This window comes from Ips typographus, linkage group LG8 (genome assembly GCF_016097725.1).
Source record: "Ips typographus isolate SLU linkage group LG8, UJ_Ityp_2.0, whole genome shotgun sequence".
NCBI lineage: Eukaryota > Metazoa > Arthropoda > Insecta > Coleoptera > Curculionidae > Ips > Ips typographus.
Genome location: NC_138429.1, coordinates 6,334,857 through 6,356,231, shown reverse-complemented (window position 1 = coordinate 6,356,231; position 21,375 = coordinate 6,334,857). Strand labels below are relative to the sequence as shown.

The following is a 21,375-nucleotide window of genomic DNA, read 5'->3' as shown; positions in this document are numbered from 1 at the left end:
GTGGAGCTATCAATCAAAGTCATGCTATTGTACGTAACTGTTTTATCTACTTAATTTGTAGCCTTGATGGGAATTGGAAAAAGTGAAAGAATAGCGTCGGCTTACGAAGAGTTAATTGTATCAGTGGAAAACGATTTTTTCTTTAGGCGATTCGACCCCCAAAAATATGTTGGTTTCCCTTTATTGCTAATTGCCTCCAGTAGTCATTTGTATAATGGCAAATTGGATAAAACAACTGTTATCTTTGATTCTCTTTTTACGTCTACAGTAATTTCACTAAATGTGTGTCATACCTTATTCAATTATGTTCAATAGAAAAAATGTAAAATTACTTTCAGGAACGCAGAAACGATTACCCTTTAACTAAAATGGCTTCGCTCTCCTAATAATTGCGAGTGAAAATGTTCAATCCCCGTAAAATGAACATCAAGCGTTTTATGGGACTCCAACTGCAACGTACGTCTTTTTTGTTCCCGAATAGTTTCAGATTTATGCAGGCGAATTGGGTCCGACTGGTAGATTTTAGCATTGAAGTGGTCGGAGTTAATCACCTTCAATTTGTTAGTTAGTAATTCATGGAATTCCAGTAAAGGTGCCATTTATCATCTGCCTAGATAATGGAGTTCGGTTCGAGAGTTTTTGGAATCAATCAATTTTAATATTAGTTTTTGATGAGCATTAAATACTTATGCAAATACAACGTAACATTATTATTATTATGTTAACATTGGTTGATTTTATAAATCAAGAACGTAATTTATGTGAGATAATAATGTTGCAATATTTATATTAGTTTTAACTAATTTACGTGCTAAATAAACAGAGCTTTGTATTTAAATTATGTTCTATGTTATTTGCTAATAGAATTATAAACTATCCACTAATTTGTCATTATAAACTGTTTTTAAATACAAACTAAATTTTTTCCAGTGCATAACTTTTGCATTTTCTCCCAAAAAAGCAGAAGAGAAACTAAACCTCTTCTAAAACAGATTAAAACCCGACGTAAACGACAAAGGAATTACTCTGTTATTCCGGCGGATACTAATTACATTTACATATAAATTTCGCCCAGCACATGTGTAGAAATGCTGTGTTTTAATTAAATTCGACAAAGAAATTGAGTTCTCAATTGAAATTCAACAACGCCGAGCATAGTCTGTTTAGAGGGCTTACCTGCAAATAGTTGCCGAGGAAGTTGTTAAGAGAAAATTACGGAGAGTTTATAACTAGGTCAGATTTATTTTACTTACATTTATCTTTGGGTTTATACACAACGGCTCTACTGCATGCAAGAGGTATTATAAAAGTATATCACTTTAAATTAACTACTTCAATGTGGTCTTAAAGTCTTAAAATAATTAGGAAAGTTTCTTTAGCAGTTAATTGTCTGAACCCCTCACGAAACCTTAAAATATACGTCTATTATCCAGTTCAAAGTTAAAAATTTATAAGTTTAGTAACAACTGAACGGAAAGGTGTTTTAAACTTTTAACGGGCTTCGCATCAATATTTCAAATCTCATGAATATTCTATTTTTCATTGAGCTTTTGCAAGCTGGCTAAAATTGTCAGCCGGTTGTTTTTCTAAATTGATGAAAAATAAATTATTCAGTCTTATTAAGTTTTCCTGTATTACAAAATTGTTCCAAATTACTTGTAATCATAAAATGATAAATTCAACTTTATTTGTTGAGTGGTTTGTCAATTTCTAGTTTAGAGTGGCAACTTTAAAGTAAACTTGGTTATAACAAACGAATGGGAATTTACTCTATTTCCATACAAAGCCTCTCAGGCTTTATAAAAGTTTTACGTAGTTTATCTGAAAGGCAAAGTTTTCGCTAAGGTCTTATTTGTGGCTTACCTCTGTCTTAAAAGTTATCAAACCGAGCCGGGGAGAAAATACAAAACCTAATTTCATATTCTGCTATATTCTGTTTAGTGACAACTGTTCTCGTTTATTTGCTAAAGAAAATACTGATAATTTTTAGATATTCTCAAACTATAAGTATTGATTTTACAAACATAGTATTTTGAAGTTTTCAGTCAAATGAACTTAAGTTTATTCTCAGTTGCCTAAAATTCAAGTTTGGAATTTAAACTAAAAACATAAAATTCTATAGAGTCTACAGTGTTTTTTTATTAAAGTTTGACTCTCTTTTTCCTACTCGGAAACAAACATGTACACGAGCTAAAAAGTCATAAAGTCAGAGTGTAACAGAGCCAGGGAGTTATGTGGAAAATTCTTTCGACAATAAAAAGTGTATTGGCCAATACATTCTTGAATCGATGCCAGACTGCTCCATCAGTTCCACATCTGTAGGAATAAATTTGAGAAACAGTTTTTTTATATCATTGCAAAACTGTGTTTTGATGCACTATAATAATTTCTAGTTTTTAGTTATAGTTTTATTAATTAGAAGAGGTTTTCACGATATTAATGAATTTCTTTGTAGGGTCAGAATGGGAATAACCCAAGATTTTGTATTTCAAATTTAAGAAAAATACCCAAAAAAATAAAATAAAACACTTATTTTTTATTTTCAAATATTCTCAATTTTAGAAAAAAAATTGTATTAAATAACGACAAATTTGGTACTTTTGTTGGTGAAAAATAGTAACCAATTTTGAAGTTTAACAATATTCAGAAGATTACTTATAGAAGAAAATAACTGTTTAGCATATAATTTTGCTAAATTACACTATTAGTAATGCATTTTAGTAACTGTATTTTTAGCTTTTGTGTTAGGTTAGGTTAGTCTTTTCTTTTGTGTTATTTAAGTAACTGCACTGATTAATTTTTTTTTGCTATTCAGTGAGAAATTGATATTTTATTTCAAATTTAAGAAAAACACCCAAAAGGAGAAAATAAAACACCTATTTCTAATTCTTGAATGTTCTTAATTTATGAAAAAAATAGTATTGAATAACGACAAATTTGGTACTTGTTTTGGTAAATATTAACCAATTTTGAATTTTAACATTATTCCGAAGATTACTTATAGAAGAAAATAACTGTTTAGCATATAATTTTGGTAAATTACACTATTAGTAATGCATTTTACGAACTATATTTTTAGCTTGTGTGTTAGGTTAGGTTAGTCTTTCCTTCTGTGTTATTTAAGTAACTGCACTCTGATTCTGTTTCATTTTTTTGCTATTCAGTGAGAAGTTGATAAAATCAATGGGAATAACCAAGATTTTTTATTTCAAATTTAAGAAAAACAGCCAAAAAAAATAAAATAAAACCCCTATTTTTGATTTTTGAATATTCTCAATTTACGAAAAAAAAATAGTATTGAATAACGACAAATTTGGTACTTATGTTGGTAAATATGAACTAATTTTAAAGTTTAACATTATTCAGAAGATTACTTATAGAATAAAATAACTGTTTAGCATATAATTTTGCTAAATTACACTATTAGTAAAGCATTTTAGTAACTGTATTTTTAGCTTTTGTGTTAGGTTAGATTAGTCTTTTCTTCTGTGTTATTTAAGTAACTGCACTCTGATTGTTTCATTTTTTTTTTGCTATTCAGTGAGAAGTTATGTATGTAACATCCTATCTATTATAACATTTCTGAAAAGAGTAGGTATGGTTTATTGATTTGAAAAATATACAATAATGCGTTTATCAAACCAAATTTGTCCCTACCAATCAAAATACCAATTTTGCACTAGCAAAATAACGAATTTTGATTTGTTTCAATGGACGGAAATTTTTAATATTTTACAACATTTTGTATTATATTTTGATTAATAATAAGCATGAAAATTAAGTTACATTTTTGACATTATTAACATTTTGACATCATAAAGTCTTGTCATTGGATCTTCTTTTCTTCCTTGGAAAAAAAAAAAGACAAAATACACTCAGAATCATCAGTTATACATTTTGCAGCATTCTCCACCGCAAAGCCTTGTTCCTAAAATTGTATCTTCCACATAAAAGTATTTTCATACAACATTTCTGTCAAATCGAACGAAGATTTTTAAAATGCAAATCCACCGTCTGATCCACGATAAAATTATGCATCCGCATTTTCCATAGGGCTGACGTTAGCAGTAGGACACCGAAACTTGAAATTTACTTCAGCAGAAATCCACCCTTAAAGCGTAACTGGCTGGTTTTACGTCACAGATGGAGGATCAAAATCTAATATATTCTTCGCATTATTATATTGCCAGAAGAAAAATTCAATAAATAATAGTCTATAGTGTTAGGGAAGGTATTATTCAAGGAAATATTCAAATATAATATCGGGATATTGAAGTAGTTATTTATAAATGGATATTTACTCGAAAATGGTTTTATTGTTGGTTAGAGTATGGAAGTTTGCCAGGAAATGTGTCTAAACTTTTGACAGTCTGTTTGTTTTTTTAAATTTTTTAAATTCGCTGGGGATATCCAAACAAAACCAACATTTTTCCAAAATACCCAAATGTGCTAAATTGTCTAATGAGACAACTGAAAATTAATGACATTTTACCATTACCACTTTTCATTCTCTACAACGTATCAAAATCATATTTAATATCCAACGTTTCTTTTTTTAATTGCCATCACCAACTTTCATTTGTCTTATAACCTTATTATTTGCGTATTTGAATATATATCTTAATTTAGTAAAAATTTTTAAGCAGTATTGCCAAATTGTCAAACGTTTTTTAGGAAAAATTACTCGTAAATCGTCATTATCACATAATATGTGATAATATTAGATAAGCCAGACTAACCCTAATTTAGCAGTAAACTTGTGTGCAGTCACCAAACCTTACTTAAACTATCATAACTGACGTTGCGCTAAATTGCCATATTACTAACCTAACCTACAGTGAAAGTGATGGTTATTGAAGTTAAATTGATTGTTTGCTATAAATGTTGTCAAAACTGTCATTTGTAGCACTGTCAATAACTCGATAATCTAATAAACCGAATCTCAACAATCCGTCAATAGGTCAAATGACACTAGTTCACGTGATATTACTGCTATGAATAAATTGTTGATTGTGTTATTTTAGCTAAACTGTAACTCTGAACTTTATCGTACTCAGTAGAAATCTAATATGACGTCCCCAATACAAAAACTTCAAAACTGATGATGGTTTCAAAAAACTGAAACTTTTTCTCTCATTTTTGTTAATTTTACGTTTTAGGAAAAGAAAATGCCAATTATTAAATAATTTAGAAACGATTCAGAAGACAGAATAATGTCACGTGAATATGTGTCAAGTGATATTTTTACTAATTTGGCATTTTCAAACATAACATATGATACATCGTCATAAGCAGAAAAAGTAACCTAATTCAGGAAGGTAAAAATCCAATATGGTGCCTATAACAAACTTCTAAGTTGGCTATAGTAATTAAAAGCTGTAGAGGAGGGAGAGTGGCACTTTATTTATCTCCAAATTGCCCCAATTCAACAAGATCTCCTATGGTGGGGTAAAAAAACGGACACCCTGTATAATAAATATATAATACTTACTGTGTATTTTTATTTCAGGTAAAGAGAATAGAGAACCCAAAAATAACCACTTCGAAGCGCAAATTTTACTACAAACCTGAACACCTACGTAAGTCATTATTATTACCTGTTTTCCGATACAATCATCGCGTTTGACGATTAAAAAGCGCTATTAAGTGTGAGAAAACTGTTCATTTCGCCAGGTGAAATATATATTAAATATCGATTATCGCTCATAATAAAGCCTTGTTATACTACCTGGAATATTTCAAAGTAAAAGTGGCCACGTAATTGTCGATTTCATTTTTCATGTGTCTGATTATTTTTGATGTGACCCGGATATTTACCGCCGCTTAGTAAATAAGATATTTTTTCTACGATTGTTTAATAATTTGCTTATTATTCACTAGTTTTTAATAGATTTTTGAATGACATGCCCGTGTCACTTTGACAGCAGATAATATTTTAATTGGTGCGAGTGACAACGGCGTGTTGTTTTCTTTCGTTGTGTATACTTTTCATAGAGAGTTGTAGAAAAAGTATAGTTTTCTACTCCCATGTAATGGCTATTACTCACTCGCCGTAAGTAATAGCTATCTTACATGAGTAATAAATAAATATAAATAAATAGTGGTTTATTTAGCAAAGACTACATAAAAAATACAGGTTATAATGGTACTATTGGATAGTAAATTAAATATAACGAATAACCAAATCACACATTGCACAAATTAATTATTACGGTTACGAGTGTAAAATCGTGTATTTTGCTGACAATTTTTATTCTATCTCAGATATACCCAAAAAAGTGTCCCAAATTGGTTCTACATGTATTGGGATCTCGTTAACCGTAAGAGCTACAGAGTCGGTTAAATGGAGAAGTTTTAGAGAAAATGTGAAACTTATTTGCAGTTTCCAAATTAAATTATCTTTCTTTCTCGGAAAATTGGAAAAAGTCAGAGGCTGCATTTTAAACAATTGCTTACAGCTCTTTAACAAAGCCAAAGAGAGTTTTGAAACTCACACATTAATAAGGGACTTTTTTACGTAGAACACGATGACGTAATTAGAAAAAATCTATCGTCATTAGTTAACTTTGTAAATTCTTATGGCCGCCATCTTGAATTTTTGCATTTTGGTCTGGGCCAATCGCCTTTCTATCTTTGGATGTTATTGATCGCTCTTATAATTTCCTCTTTTGTGATGGTAGGTCCCGAGAGGTCTTTGTCGTCTACATTTTCAACAACAGGTCTTTCATCGGCAAAAAGGTTGCTAATATAGTTTTTCCATATGATTTTACGCTGTTGATCACCCTGCGCTAATTCTCCCTGATCATATTCTTCATTAGAGACAGGACTCTTTCTATATACTCTTGCCGTCTCTTTTATCTTTCTGTCTAGGTTGAAGTCATCGTGTATTTCTTATAGTTGTTCTAGTTCTTCACACTGTTGTTTCAACCACTCATTCTTCGCGGTTCTTATCTTATCTATCTTATTTTTTTGTAGTTATCACCATTCCCATTGTTCTTGTACCCTCTTCGTTCCTCAAACAGCGCCAGTATCTTATCTGTCATTCAATCGTGTTTTTGTGCTTTTCGTTTATGTCCCAATTCTGCCTCCGCAACATTGGTCATGGCAGCCTCCATTTCTTCCCATGCGTCACCCATGCTAGCTTCCTCTACCGTCTGTGGATCTGTGGTTGTCAGTATTTTCTCATTAAGATTTTTGGTAACTTGTTTTTTTGCTTCTACATCTTTAAGTCTTTCGTTATCCATCTTTCGCTGTGGTACATGGGTTTTTATTATCATCATTTTGATTTTGATTACCGCCATGGTCTGAGGGCACATTGGCGACCGGATAGGTGCATACTATCTTTACCGATGTCCCATAACGTTTGCTGGTCTCCTGGAACCTTCCGCATTGAAGCGTCTAGGTGGCAGCTTCTTATTTTCATGTTTTTCTCCTGGCAGAATTGGCAAAGACGCTCGCCACGATCATTGCGTAATTCTAGTCCATAAGGTCCTTCAAATCTTCCTTCTCGTTGAAATCTTCCTTGGCGTTGAAATCACCCATAATCATGTTTATCTCATGATTTTTAACTTGTTTGAGTACTTGCTTTAATTCCTCGTAAAACGTCTCGATCTCATCTTTTGTTGAATCTGTTGTGGGTGCATACACCTGGATGACAGTGATGTTGACTGGTTTGGCGTATAGTTTAAGTAATATGATTCAGTCTGAGTAAGGGAGAACATTTATTACAGATCTGGATAACTTTTCAGTCAGGACTATTCCTGCTCCCTTTCTCTGATTTCTGTCATTATTTCCTGAATAGTACATGACCCCTCCAGAAACGTGAAACACTCCAGCCTGAGGCCACCACGTTTCCGCGACACCCAGAATGTCCATCTTCAGTCCCTTCATTTCCTCTAGTAGGTTGGCCAGTTTTCCGGACTCATATAAGCTACACACATTCCAAGTACCAACCCTTACTTTGCTTCGTAGACTTAGTCTCTCCTTCCTGACTTCATTTAAGAAAAGTAAATGAAAAATTTTAGCAATTTTGTAATAATTCGATAACCTCTGTAGATATCTTGGATTTTATTTCTCCATTTAAGGAAACCTGTAACTATTGCCATTTCCAAGTTCCCAATGATGGATCATCTTGAAGGTTTCCACCCTGTATATTTAAAAAAACATAACATGTTGAAAACTAATATTGGTAAGACCGTAAATTCTGGAAATAACCACCACTCTATTCAATACAGAGACTATATCCTGTCTTCATTCAATTCACTTCATTTGTAATGACATTTTGAATTATGTCAGGGTGGTTTGATAACACATTTTTTAAATAGTTAAAAGGGAGGCTGTTTATAATGAGACACCCTGTACTTTTCTTTTAAAAACAAATATGTCACGGTTTTTTTCTAGTTTAAAATTAAAATTTACAGAGAGGATGGAATGATCCCTAATTTTGGGTGGATTGGAAGACACTTCGTCGTTAGTTACAATGTAGTCTATAAGAGTAGCAATTATGGGGAGCTTACAATTTCATATAAATACTATGAATAAACACAGACACCACTAAAAGTTACTCATTAGACAGGAAAAGTTACGAGATAATAAACGTATTCCGTTGTTTGAACAAGGGATAGAAGTTCATCACCAGACGAGAGTAATACAATTTTTCGTGGGTGTCAAAAAACGCATTTTCCCTAAACTAACAGATACCCTTTTACAGAAATGCCCGAGTGCTTGACTTCTCCATTATCCTTTCCGGAAAACTCTCACGTATCAGTGTCTGGCACCGGGCCGAAATTTGCAAAGCAAATAGGGGTGTCGGGAAAAACTTCCTACGACATTGTATCCGATGATGTATTCTTTTAAGCTCCCATATAATTCACAAGTATTTTAACAACTCCCTCGGGAATAATAAAAAACAATTTATTTATTTAACAAAACTGTTTTCGAAACTCAATGACTAGTCACAAATAAACATTTCACAAAGCTTAGACATGTTCGATTTTTCTTTTTAACGGAGATAATGCCTTTTGTGTGTAAATCTAGGTTAGGACTGGGAGCCATTTAAGAAACGCCACCCGAAATAGAGCGGACATCCCCTTTAAAATAAGCCAGGCTTTGATCTCGGCAATAACAAAAAGGATTTCTTAGATTTCGTTCTAACGTATTCCTTGAGAGAAATTTCCGAAAGCCGGAGCGAAAAGCAAAACACCGCCCGATTTGTCAAGCTGCCCTAGGAAGTGAATCAAAGGGCTGTCAAGACGCTCGACTTTTAGCTGAATAACAATTGTTTCGGTCAGCGAATGACTTTTTTAGATGTCCAGTGAGAGGCTGCTCTAATAAATCTTTGTTCTACAATTATTAATTAACACCAATACGACTATTTTTTAGATTTCCAAACAGACAAAGTACAAGGTTTATAACAGAAACTCTAGTCCCCAAGCAATCAATTTGCGACATAGTTCACATCCAAGTTGAGTTTGACGCATTCCCAAGCAAGAATGTGTCCTCATTCATTCTGAAAGACGCTCGTTTTCAACCCAGATCCAGGATGTAATATAAAATTGTCGAATGTCCCCAAAAACGGAGTCAAATATCTGAATCGTGAATTTTGCAAGAGCGTGAAAGAATACATCATCAGATACAAGGCGGATGAACTTTGCTCGACACCCTTATTTACCCTTGCAAATGTCGACTTCATGACGGTCCGAATACGTGATCGGATTTCCAGATGAGCAAAATAGAATTAGTTGCAGCGTAAAAGAAAATGTAAGATGCATTTACGTTTTAGGTTTACGATTGGGGTTAACCTGTACAATAACTGTTAAACTCTGTTCTGTAAGGAGAGTGAGCAGATTTAATGGATTGTAAAAGACAATAATTGCTTCATTTAGTCAAGTTTAGGGGGAAACTTATTAAATAAAAAATTATTTTAAGGGAGGAGAAATGTTTTTACTGTCTTTCACATCTTACTAAGATCCTGGAGCATCTTGTTCCCTAACTTAAAATTCTTCTTTCAACAGTTTATCACAAATGGAGCCTTTACTGAATTTGCCTTATAAGGTAATTTTTAATTATTTGTTTTAAATAGTTTAAGAAGCAAAGCATAATTTAATTTTCCATATTATTTTTTTCTCAAGGAGACAATTACGACCTGTGAATCCAATATGGATTTTCCATCTTGATTCTAGATGATGGCAAAATTAAAAAATTGTTCTTTTACTTGTAAATTGTTTATAAAATCTCTCTAAATCTAATTTTTTCTGCATTGTTAAATTCTTCTTATATCGTGTGGCCAATTATGAATGCAACGTACTGTGTTTGGAAAACTAAGGGGCAAAACAAACCAAATTGACAAGTTTGGTCTTTGGTTAAGCAGTTTTAGTAATATGGTCGGTAAAATGTCTGGCAACGTTGAAAAATTGGTTTATAAACTGGAAAAATGTAAATTTGGTAGGAATACAAAATTTGCCTTGGTTTTGGCAAAAGTAGTATTAAAAAAAGTAAGTATTATGTACGCTAAAATCAATGGTAAAAGGTTTGACACACAAGAAAAGGTAAAAGTTTAGTTACAGAAATTTGTTAATAATTTTTAAAAATATTAATAAAAATCATTTTGGAAACATTAAAAAATATAGTAATTTGTTAATCAGAAGAATAATTATAAGATGCAAGATTAAATGTCAGTTTGGCAACATTGCAGTAATTTGTTAATATAATGAAAAATTTCAGAGAAACAGTGAGAAATGTGGTCCTTTGAGCTGATTCTAGTAAAATGCAAGGTTTGGTCAGTTTAAGTGTAGAAACTGGATAATTTATAAATAACTTTTGAGAAAATGTCAAATTGACAACTGTGCCACAATTTGTTTACAATTTGGGAAAATGACAATTTGGAAACATAAAGAAATATGGACATTGGTTAATGAGTTTCAGTAAAATGCAAGATAAAATGTCAGTTTCACAACGTTGCAAAAGGTTATTTTAAAAAAAAAGCCCCATAAATAAAAAGCCCATTTTTTAATCGACATCTTAAAGTGCAAACTTTTATTTTTCAAAAAACTTGTATCTATTTGCAAAGATAATTAAAAGTGTCTTTTTAATTAAGAAATCTAAGAATATACAGTTATTATTTTTTATAAAATCGTTCAAAAAGTACACTTTTCTTTTTCAAAGTTTTTTAGTGCAAAAAGTTTCAATTTTTTTTCACTTGCACTAGTTTTTCATTTTTTAATGAATTTTAAAAATTTTACTTTTTTGTACTAATCCAGCAAGTGCACTAATGCATGTTGTATGCAACCCATACAAAAAATCCTTTTTTGCACTTGTTGCGTAAATATTTTATTTAAATGTATATTTTTTAAAAACAGAATGAGTGCCGAAAAGTGCACTTAGTAGACCTATCGCTCTCTAGAAAGATTTTCCTTTACAAGCGTGCCGGAATGATATCATTTCCGCACTAGAGTGGGAAAATTAATTTCCACTGATGCCCAACCAACTTTAATCAGCGTGCGGGAAAGTATCACTTTCCGCACTTGTTATAAAAATAAATATATTATAGTAGATGTGAATGTCCCTTAAAAAGGGATCTGTTTGTTTCATGTTCTCTTGGATTTATTACTTTTATTTTTTACTGCGTATTTTTAGCAAATTAACAAGAAAACTGATGAAACTGATTCCATTTTTGTCTGATTTTGTCGAAAAGTATGTTGGGATGGGGGTAAACTGACAATAAACATAACTAGATTGGTGAGAGAGTACAAAGGCAAGTTTGAACATGAGAAAAACAAGACTGAAACTAGCACTGAATAAAAAACTCAACCTAATTTTTTCGCCATGTTACTTCCTCTTTCCAAAATGGACAACATATTATACAGAGAAACTCTCACATCAAAAATGATATGAAGAGTCCGGATTAAAAATCACATAAATCGTGAAAAAAAGAGTTTAAAAAGAAAAATTATTTTCCTCAAAAAAAGCAAACAAATCTGTAGAAATGATCAAAACTCTTTCACAGATGCAAATTTTTTACTTTTTTTGAGTCAAGGAAGATTTTAAATTGTTTTGAAAACTTAAGGAGCATTTGGAAAATTTTTGGACAGTTTAAAGAGCATAAAGGTTCTGGAATACATTCTGGGAAATTTTAAGACAGTTCTAAAATTTTTTGGAAGCTTCTAGTCTAGTTAAAGATCATTTGGTACCTTTTAGACTGTTCTATAAGCTTTTGGAAGCTTCTAGAATGTTTTGAAAGTTTTCCGACTGTTTTAGAAACATTTTGGAGTTTCTGTAGTGTTTTGAAATGGTTTTTAAACCACTTTAGGAGCATTGAAGGTTCTGGACTGCTTTTAAGGCATTTGAAACCTTGTAGACGATTCTAGAAGCTTTTAAACTGTTCTAAAAGCATACTGAAACTTTTAGACTGTCTTGAAATGTTTTGAGAGCTTCTAGATTGTTTTAAAAACTTTTGACAGCTTTAGAAGCATTTTGGAGTTTCTGTAGTATTTTGAAATCTCTTTTGACTACTTTAGGAGGAAGGAACACAACCACAAGAAAAGAGTAAATAGATACAAAAGCAGCTGAAAATGGCAGGTTTCTGTCATATCCTAAATACCTTCTTTTTGGTAACTCCTTTATTTCGTTTACATGCACTTTGACCTCAAAAAACCTAGTGGTCAGCCACACTGTCTTAGATTTTGTTGCATTACCTAACTACTTAGAAAATAATAAGAGTATTGGATCTCATATACAAAGGTCGTTAAATAATATACTAGTAAGATAATTATGGAATTTACGGAACAAAGAAAACGTTATCTATAAAAGTTCAAAAGAGTATCACCTAACTGTCCATAAATAACATGGATTTATTATGAATGCCGGTGCGATAAGGGTACGAAAACCATCCAAAAATGTTACATTTCAGGCTAGTTCCAGTTTTGTGGTTCTCAGTTATTACGTCTTGTATGATCGTGGAAAAATATGTGTATACAGCGACGAGGAATGCAGCAGTCAGCCCTATTGAAGTATGCTTTTGGGTCAAAAGGGGAGGCTCGAGAAGTTGCACAACTTTCGAGAACTTGACGGCATTGAACGAATTTATGTCGACACCATACGTGAAAGTTGAAATTCATGATCAAGTTCTAACAAAGGTTCATAAATATTCGTTTTCTCCGGTAATGTACACAAAGGAGCTTGTCATTTGGAACTGCGGAGTTGTTGAAATCGAGGCTGGCGCTTTCAATAATTCACTCTCACTCCTGAAATTTGACGTGCAGAAAAACAAGTTGGAAATTGTTCGAACCGGTACGTACATACCGATAACTCATTGCTATTGTCACTCTATCTGCTTTAATTTTAGGTGTTTTCAATGGACTATTAATAACCCATTTAAACTTAGCACACAACAAAATCAGAACAATAGAACCGGAAGCGTTGAGCTACATGCAAAACCTCGAGGAAGTTATCCTATTGAATAACCTGATATCAGCTTATGACGCAGAATGGTTCAATAAAACTCCATTACTGAGGTCATTATACTTCCAAAACAACACCATTAAGGAAATCCCTGACACGGCTTTCAAAAACTTGATAGACAAGCCTTTCGGACTAAATTTATTTTTCAGTTTCAATCAAATTAGGCTTGTTCATCCGATGACATTCCAAAGTAAGTTTCTTTTTTTTTAATCAGTTAAGGTGCTTCTAGGGATTTACTCTTCATTTTCGAAGAGTAGGACGGGGATTTTAAATTCCCTTCGGTACGTTTGTAATCCCGGTATAAATAAATAGGACGAGGCAAGGCTAGTTTTATTGAGTTACTGCTTCTTTTTGCTTGGGGGATATAGCTGTAGCCAGATTATTTCGATTGAATAATTTTAAGACTGGAGAAGTTAAATCAATTTTAATTCAAATATAAAAACACACAATTTGAACCATTTATACCAAAATACAGGATGAGTCTGGAAAACGACACCCCCGTTTTTATTTGTTAAAAAAAATGAATTTTTGAAAAAAAGTTGAAAATGAAAATTGTAGGTGTTCATATGTACTAAATTTTGTTAACAACCTAACCAAACTATTATTCAGGGTAACTCATAAGTGAAATAACAGTTAAAACAATGTTTTCTTAAATAACATTCTGTATATTTTATTTGCATATTTAACAAGTACATTAAATTTAGAATATTTTTTATATTACATGTTATTGTCAAATATTAATTATTTTTCAAAATATTCAACATTTTATAAAATTTGACATTTAAATGATCTGGAGGTATCTGGGTTTAATGGTAGTGTCATAATTTCAAATTAGTTAAAAATAAATTAAATTCCATTGTGTTCAAATGACGGTCAATTTACAATCATTGTAATCGTCTTTTATAGTTTTCCATAATATCTAATAGTTACTAACTAATAGTAGTCTAAAGTTTGTTTGGAAATTGAATTACACCCAATCAAGGTGCGTCATATCATTTGATTTGATTATCAGCTATGATGTTTGCCTAATTCAAATTTCTAATTATGACTGACTAGTCGAAACTAGGACTATCATTGGACATATCAGATACCTAGTACCAGGTAATAGAAACTTCCTATTATTTAAATATCAAGTTTTGGTAAATGTTGAATATTTCGAAAAATTATATTAAAATATTGCAAATTTAATGGTCTTTTTAAATATGCATTAAAATATACAGTTAAAAAAACGTTATTTTACCTGGTACCTCAATTATGAGTCACCCTGTATAACAGTTTGGTGTTGCAAGATATACAGGGTGGTCCAGTTTTAAGTGTCAATAATTCACCATTTGATAGCTAATCAAAAAATAAGTTGACTTGCATTATGTCATTTTTCTGAAAAACGTTTCCTAAGGAAGATACAGTCCTCCAAATTTCAATTTAAAAAATCGTTGCATAGTTTAAAACTGAACATCCAAGACTTGTGAAAGTCCAAATTTGTACTGAATAGTCTAAAAACTTTTTTACTACTAGGAATGGTCTTATGATTCGCTTTCTCAGACTGCCATCCTGGTTGAGTGTCTGAAACTGGCATTCAAGAACTAAAAAAAGTCCGGAAATCAAGACAAAGATTGTATTGTGCATGAAACTCATTTTTTACTACTAAAAATAGTATAAAAGTTGACTTTTAATGCTAGAACGGACCTTACTAGGACTAAAGAGAGTCCAAAAGTATATTTTCAAGACTTTAATTGGTGTACAACTCAATTTTCTGTTCTGGACAACAAGTCTAGAAGTAAATTAAATTTTCGGACTATTTTATTTCTAAAAATTAGTTCTCAAGACGTATTATTGTAGCATTTGGTACCAACATTTTTTACTTTTATTACTGAAGAAACTTGACTTTTGGAAATAGTCTTAAACTCGATTTTTTAGTCTTAAAAAGCACTAAAAACAGTCTGAATTTCTTAGAGATGCTACAATTTATTGCACCTATGAGTGTAGAAGTCAATTTAATAGTGAAGAAGCTTGAAATAACATTTTCAAGATTATGGTCAGTGGACAAACTAGCTTTTAGGCCTGATAAGTCAAAAACTTTGTAAAGATAGTCTTGAAACTCGATTTGAGGCACTGAAAACAGCCTTAAAACACTAACTAACACTAACTTCCAATCCGAAAGCAGTTTTGAAGCACTAAAAATATTCCAGTATCCGAAGAAAATGAAAAGCAAAGTAAAAAGCACGAAAAGTTCGTTTTCAAGACAATTTTCATTAATCTAATGTCAATGTCCTGCATCTAAGACTATTTTCAAGACTAAAATATTGAAATTTGTCTTCAAATTATGAAAACTTAATTCAAATGCAAATTTTAAGCTTCTGATGTCACTTTTCATTAGTTCAATCACATTTTGGGGTTCAAGTCAATTTTTAAGGTTTAAATGTATGAATTTGTAGTAACAAATTCTTGAAAAAGTAGTTTTTATGTCTACAAGTCAATTTTTAGTATTAAAGTCTCTCGATTTGCATGAAAACTGGTTACAAACACAATTTTTAAGCTTCTGAAATGTTTATCTTTTCTAATTCAATTTTCAAAACTAAAGTCTTTTAGTTTGTCTGGAAATTATGTTAACTGGCTACAATAATATTTTTTAAACTTCTTAAGTGAATTTTCCGTTTCTAAGACAATTTTTAAGTTGGGTTGGGTTAGTTTTGGGTCTTTGACCGTAATAACGTGTAATAAAGTGCAAATTTGATCAATATTGCTCCAACGGTCTGACAGTTATGACAAAAAAAAACGATTTTTTAAACAGAAATTTGAAGGTCTGTATTTTCCTTAGGAAGCACTTTTCAGGAAAATGACATAATGAATGTCAACTTATTTTTTAATTGGCTATGGATTGGTGAATTATTGACATTTAAAACTTGACCACCCTGTAGAACATATGCACACCTAGAATTATTATTTGATTTTTTTCAAATTTTTTTCTTGCTTATGAAATAACAAAGGGGTGTGGCTTCCCAGACTCACCCTGTATATGCCCTAGGAGCATTATTTAAAATTTTAGAAAGTTTACATTTTCTTTTTGTCAACAATCTGCAGATGTCTCAAAAAGGTGAAAAAGTACATATTTTCTTAATTTGTTAAGTAAAAAATAAGATATCATTTTAGTACATTTTTGCATCAAACTATTCTCAGTTTTTATGGCAAAACCCATTAAAATAGTGGTTTATTTGAAACAAATTTAAACTGTAATAATATTCGTTGTTTTTGCTGTAATTAAAAATTTATGGAGGAAATGAAACATTTAAACCTTTTTTTGTTTTTAAGTGTTAGCAACAGCAAATTTGATCAGACAAGTCAAATAAAAATAGTAGGTACCTGTGCTATAAACATGTAGGTAAAATTATTTGAAGCTAAATTTGACATAACATTTTGATTTTGCACTAATAATATGCTTCTTGAAGCTGTCTTATGAATAAATTAAGCAATTTCTTTGACATGAAACAGCGGTGTAATTACGTACATTAAACAAATACATCCGCAACACTATTTTACCCTACTTCAAATCAGTTTAAATAAATGGAAAAGATTTCTGAACTAAAAACGATTGATTTTCCGGTAATTGAAATCCTTCAAAAGAAATGACTTTTTGTTAATCACAAGGATAAAAAAAGGATAGCTTTGGTGCGGTCCGTAATTTAAATAAAATCCAGCTGAAAGTTTTTAAAAAGCTTAAAGAACGAGTTTTATCAAAGAAATGTTATAGAAGGCAGACGAGTTGAGGTTGAACAAGGAAACCCCAATAAAGGCAAAAGAATCGGATGAATTAAAAGCTTAAATTTGAATCTTTTTTAGTATTGTATTTAAGTGATTAATTATCTTGGTTGAACATTAACCTCACCGTTTTGCATGTGAATGTAAATTAAAATATTTGAGGTTAAAACTGTTTTCCAGGCTTGACAAATAATACAATGGTTCAAAAGCTGTACTTGGATCATAACTTGTTGGAAACGTGGAGCGAAGCATTATCCATGAATGTAAATGAGCTGAAAATTAGTTTCAACCACATTAAATGCATACAGGGTGATTTGCATAAGACTATTAAAAATAACAGCCTGTGTAATTTTATTCAAAATCCGTACGAGTGCGGATGTTTAAAGGAAATCAAAACCATTGGTGACCAACGTGCGGAAAGTTCTAAATGGTTTTCAGCTGAATACCTGAAATGTCGCAGAAGAAAAAGCAGTACAAAATACTATAATGTAAGCGATTTAATTATTTTCAGTTCTCCTATGAAAACCTAAATTTTCAGTTCTTGTGTGCTTAAGCATGTAATTACATCAATCACCTCCTAGTTAACCCGGGTGGCAATTACCTAATAAAATAGCTGGTAATTTTACCTAGGTGCTGCGCAAACATGCCTTTTCATTATCAAAAACCGAGGCCTTGTCGGCTATTTGTATTAATTAAAGCAACAGTAAACAGTGCTGATGAACTAATTAGTATACAAAGCAGGTGCTCCTCCTTGAAGCTGCACCACTTCTTGGTAATGAAATTTAAGGAAAGTTTTCCCAACCAAGTCCGTACACACATTCGGTACTGTGCGCGGATGTTTTGTTATTTAATATGTAGGGCGACCAAGGCAAATTTAGCTGATTTATGTTGCACAAAGGGCAAATGTATACATTGCCCAAATAGGCTGGATCAAGCTGGATTTAGATAGCTGAATGCATTTTGCTACAGCAAATAGGGGGACGTTTTATCTTGATACCATCACTTTGCCAAAGTGACAGTGCTTAATTTCTGTTTGCATCCAATCCACAAATTAAGTAAGAGTAGTAATTCAAACTATTAACTCTTTTAATAAATATTTGAAAGTAAATTTAAGTCGTTCAAGATTGGATAAAACACAGTTTGGTTGATTGACAGTAATTAATTGATAACACCAAAACATCCGTAAAACACAACAAAATATCCCCATATAATCTAATTTTATAATTTGGTAAAATAACAAAATTTTGTTAATGTACTGGAATTTTCGCAGTTTCTGATTAATACAAAGTTTCAACGACATGAACTACTAATTAACTGCTAAAACTTTCTACACTCCAAATGTTGCAAGGGGGTTTACTAATTTTAGGTATTCATTGTATTTGAACATTGCCAATTAAATAAGCTTCAAAACTATCTCAATTACTACAGAACTTGGAATTTTCAATCGGTATTACTTAACTAACTTAACTTTTTAAACATAGCAGAAACAATTATTCTTTTACAGGTAAAAAAATGTGGATTTTTTACTAAATTAAATTTTATTAAATATTGCCTGAACAATGCTTTGAATGAACAAACCAGAAGTTGAATACACCAAAATATTTAGGTAATTTCGTTATGCATTTCTAACATTTTATAGTTCTTTTTGTATTAAGACACTTGAACGAGTGGCTGAATAGTGCCAATTAAATAATTATTGTTACTATACTAGTTATTTATGTATCAAAATAAAGTTAAGAAACTTAAAGATCTAAGAAGATTTTAGCATAATGTCATAATAGAGTATTTATGTTCTGCGAAATGATATTCCTTAGAAACCTCACGTTTTACCGTAAGTACACGTTATATAAAATTACATATTTTTCAGAAGTGATTTAGTGTAGTGCATTAAAAGATAAGAATGATATATTTTAGGTTCTAAATACCTATATGACACAACGTAATATGAAAATACATTGTTCATAACTTCCTGTATTATTTCTTCTTGTTATTTTCCGTACTGTTGGTCGTACTTAATATTCCTAAAAACCAATGTACAACTATCATTTTGCGAATTTCAAACGAAAAATTTGTATATTTAAGTCCGTCAAGTCAATCAAAATATGTAATTGTCACAGACATATTTAAAAAGGCACCCTAACCTAAATTTTTATTTGACTGTGACATTTTACACATGACCTGGCACAGTCAAATGAAATTCAAGTAAAAATTCTTAAAAACCAGTTTATAAATGCCGTTTTGTGAATTTTAAATGTCAAAATTTGATATTTAAGTCAAATAAAATATGTAATTCTCACTTGTCAAAATTCCTAAAAGCCAGTTTACAACTCTCATTTTGTAAATTCAAAATGTCACATTTTGCTCTTTTGTTTGTACTTTAAGCTAAACTTAAGTTGATTAAGGTTCAAACTGTGTAGTTGAAAGTCACAGTGTGGATGGACAGTCGAGTTCGATGGTACAAATGGCGGTAAGCAGCGATTAAAATTTGTCAAATGACAAATGTCAAGATTCAAAAAAACCAATGTAAAATTGTCATTTTGTAAATTTAAAATGTCAAAACTTAATATTTAATGTAAAAATTTATGAAAAACAATTTTAAACTGTCGTTTTGTTGTCGAATAAAAAAGCAGTTGTCAACTGTCAAAATTAATAAGAACCAATGCAGAACTGTATATGAATAAATATAATATACTTTATACAGGGTGGTCCAGTTTTAAGTGTCAATAATTCACCCCATCAAAATATATAGCTCACCAAAAAATAAGTTAACATACATTATGTCATTTTCCTAAAAAATGCTTCCCAAGGAAAAAATACACTCCATAAAAGTTTAGTTTAAAAAATCGGTTTCTTGTCATAACTGTCAGACCGCTGGAGCAATATTTTAATCAAATTTAGAACAAATATATGTGCAATTAATACTCATTAATGACGTTTGTCGAAACTGTCCAGTGATGTAAATACAGAAAGATGGTTTCCATTTTTCTGCTTAATTCTCTACGTCCCTGTATATTTTTCAAAAATATTTTTTTACTTTACTTGTTCAATTTGACAAAATAAGTATCTCTTATAAAATTCTGATTTGAAACTTTGTTTACGAGATAATTGAGATTCAAACAACGTTCAAAACAAACCCAACCCAACTTAAAAGTTTTCTTGAAAACAGTGAAAATTTACTTAAGAAGCTTAAAAAACGTCTTTGTAGATAGTTTTCAGACAAATTGAAAGACTTTAGTTTTGAAAATTGACTTAGAAACCAGTAAATTTACTTTGAAACGGTGAAAATTGACTTGAGAGGCTTAAAAATCGTCTTTGTAAGCAGTTTTCACAGTTTTCAGACAAATTGAAAGACTTTAGCCTTGACAATTGACTTGGAAACTGTGAAAATTGACTTTAGAGGCTTAAAAACTGTCTTTGTAGTCAGTCGTTATAGTTTTCAGATAAGTTGAAAAACTTTAGTAGTGAAAATTGACTTGAGGCCATGAAAAACTACTTTATCTAGAATTTTTGACTACAAAAAGTGACTCTGTACCAATGAAAAGTGACATAAAAAGCTTAAAATTAGCACTTAAAGCAAGTTTTCATAATTTGAAAATACATTTCAATATTTTAGTCTTGAAAATAGTCTTAAATACAGGATATTGACATTAGATTCATGAAAATTAACTTGAAGACTAACTTTTCAAGTTTTCTTACTTTGCTTTTTATTTTCTTAGAATTCTGGACTATTTTTAGGGCTTTAAAACTGCTTTCAGCTTGGAAAATCAAGTACCTATTAGGGTTATCTTCACCAAGTTTTTGACATAGCAGACTTAAAAAACTATTTTAACATTTTCCATAGGCTTAAACGTGCCATTTCATGCTTTGTCAGTATTAAATTGACTTCTAGACGCTTCACTGTGATTTAAGACTGAAAAACCGAATTTTAAACTATTTTTTATAGTAAAAGTTATGTTTCAGACTCTTCATTGATGAAAGTAAACAATTTTGGCATTAAATGCTACGATATTAGTCTTGAACTTTTTAGAATTAAATTAGTCCGGAAATTCGGACTGTTGCCAGTGTTTAATTGAATAAAAAAAAAGTTTGAATTGAATTCTCAGTTTTCTTAGTCACCACCTACAGTCAAAAAAATTGAACCCCAGGAAACATTAGTCCAAA

At 31.1% G+C, this 21,375-nt stretch overlaps 2 protein-coding genes across 4 annotated transcripts in view; both read left to right on the top strand.

Moving 5' to 3' along the window:
- The window catches only part of LOC145732582 (neurotrimin-like), a 209,754-nt gene that overhangs the window by 79,190 nt on the left and 109,189 nt on the right, over positions 1–21,375 (top strand). The window lies entirely within an intron of this gene.
- On the top strand, positions 12,847–19,188 carry LOC145732507 (podocan-like). 2 transcript variants are annotated; one of them, XM_081984812.1, is made up of 4 exons: positions 12,847–13,287; positions 13,343–13,648; positions 17,395–17,702; positions 18,719–19,188. In XM_081984812.1, the coding sequence occupies exons 1-4, from the start codon at positions 12,894–12,896 to the stop codon at positions 18,800–18,802; spliced, it is 1,092 nt and encodes a 363-aa protein (XP_081840938.1). In that variant the 5' UTR covers positions 12,847–12,893; the 3' UTR covers positions 18,803–19,188. The 2 variants fall into 2 exon arrangements, with proteins under 2 accessions (XP_081840938.1, XP_081840939.1); XM_081984813.1 differs by having other exon boundaries at positions 17,753–19,188.

Coding starts and splice junctions, on each gene's coding strand:
- LOC145732507 (XM_081984812.1), top strand. CDS start 12,894: ATGTTACATTTCAGGCTAGTTCCAGTTTTGTGGTTCTCAGTTATTACG. Junction 13,288..13,342: donor GTTGGAAATTGTTCGAACCG/GTACGTACATAC, acceptor CTTTAATTTTAG/GTGTTTTCAATGGACTATTA. Junction 17,703..18,718: donor GCAGTACAAAATACTATAAT/GTAAGCGATTTA, acceptor ATTCTTTTACAG/GTAAAAAAATGTGGATTTTT.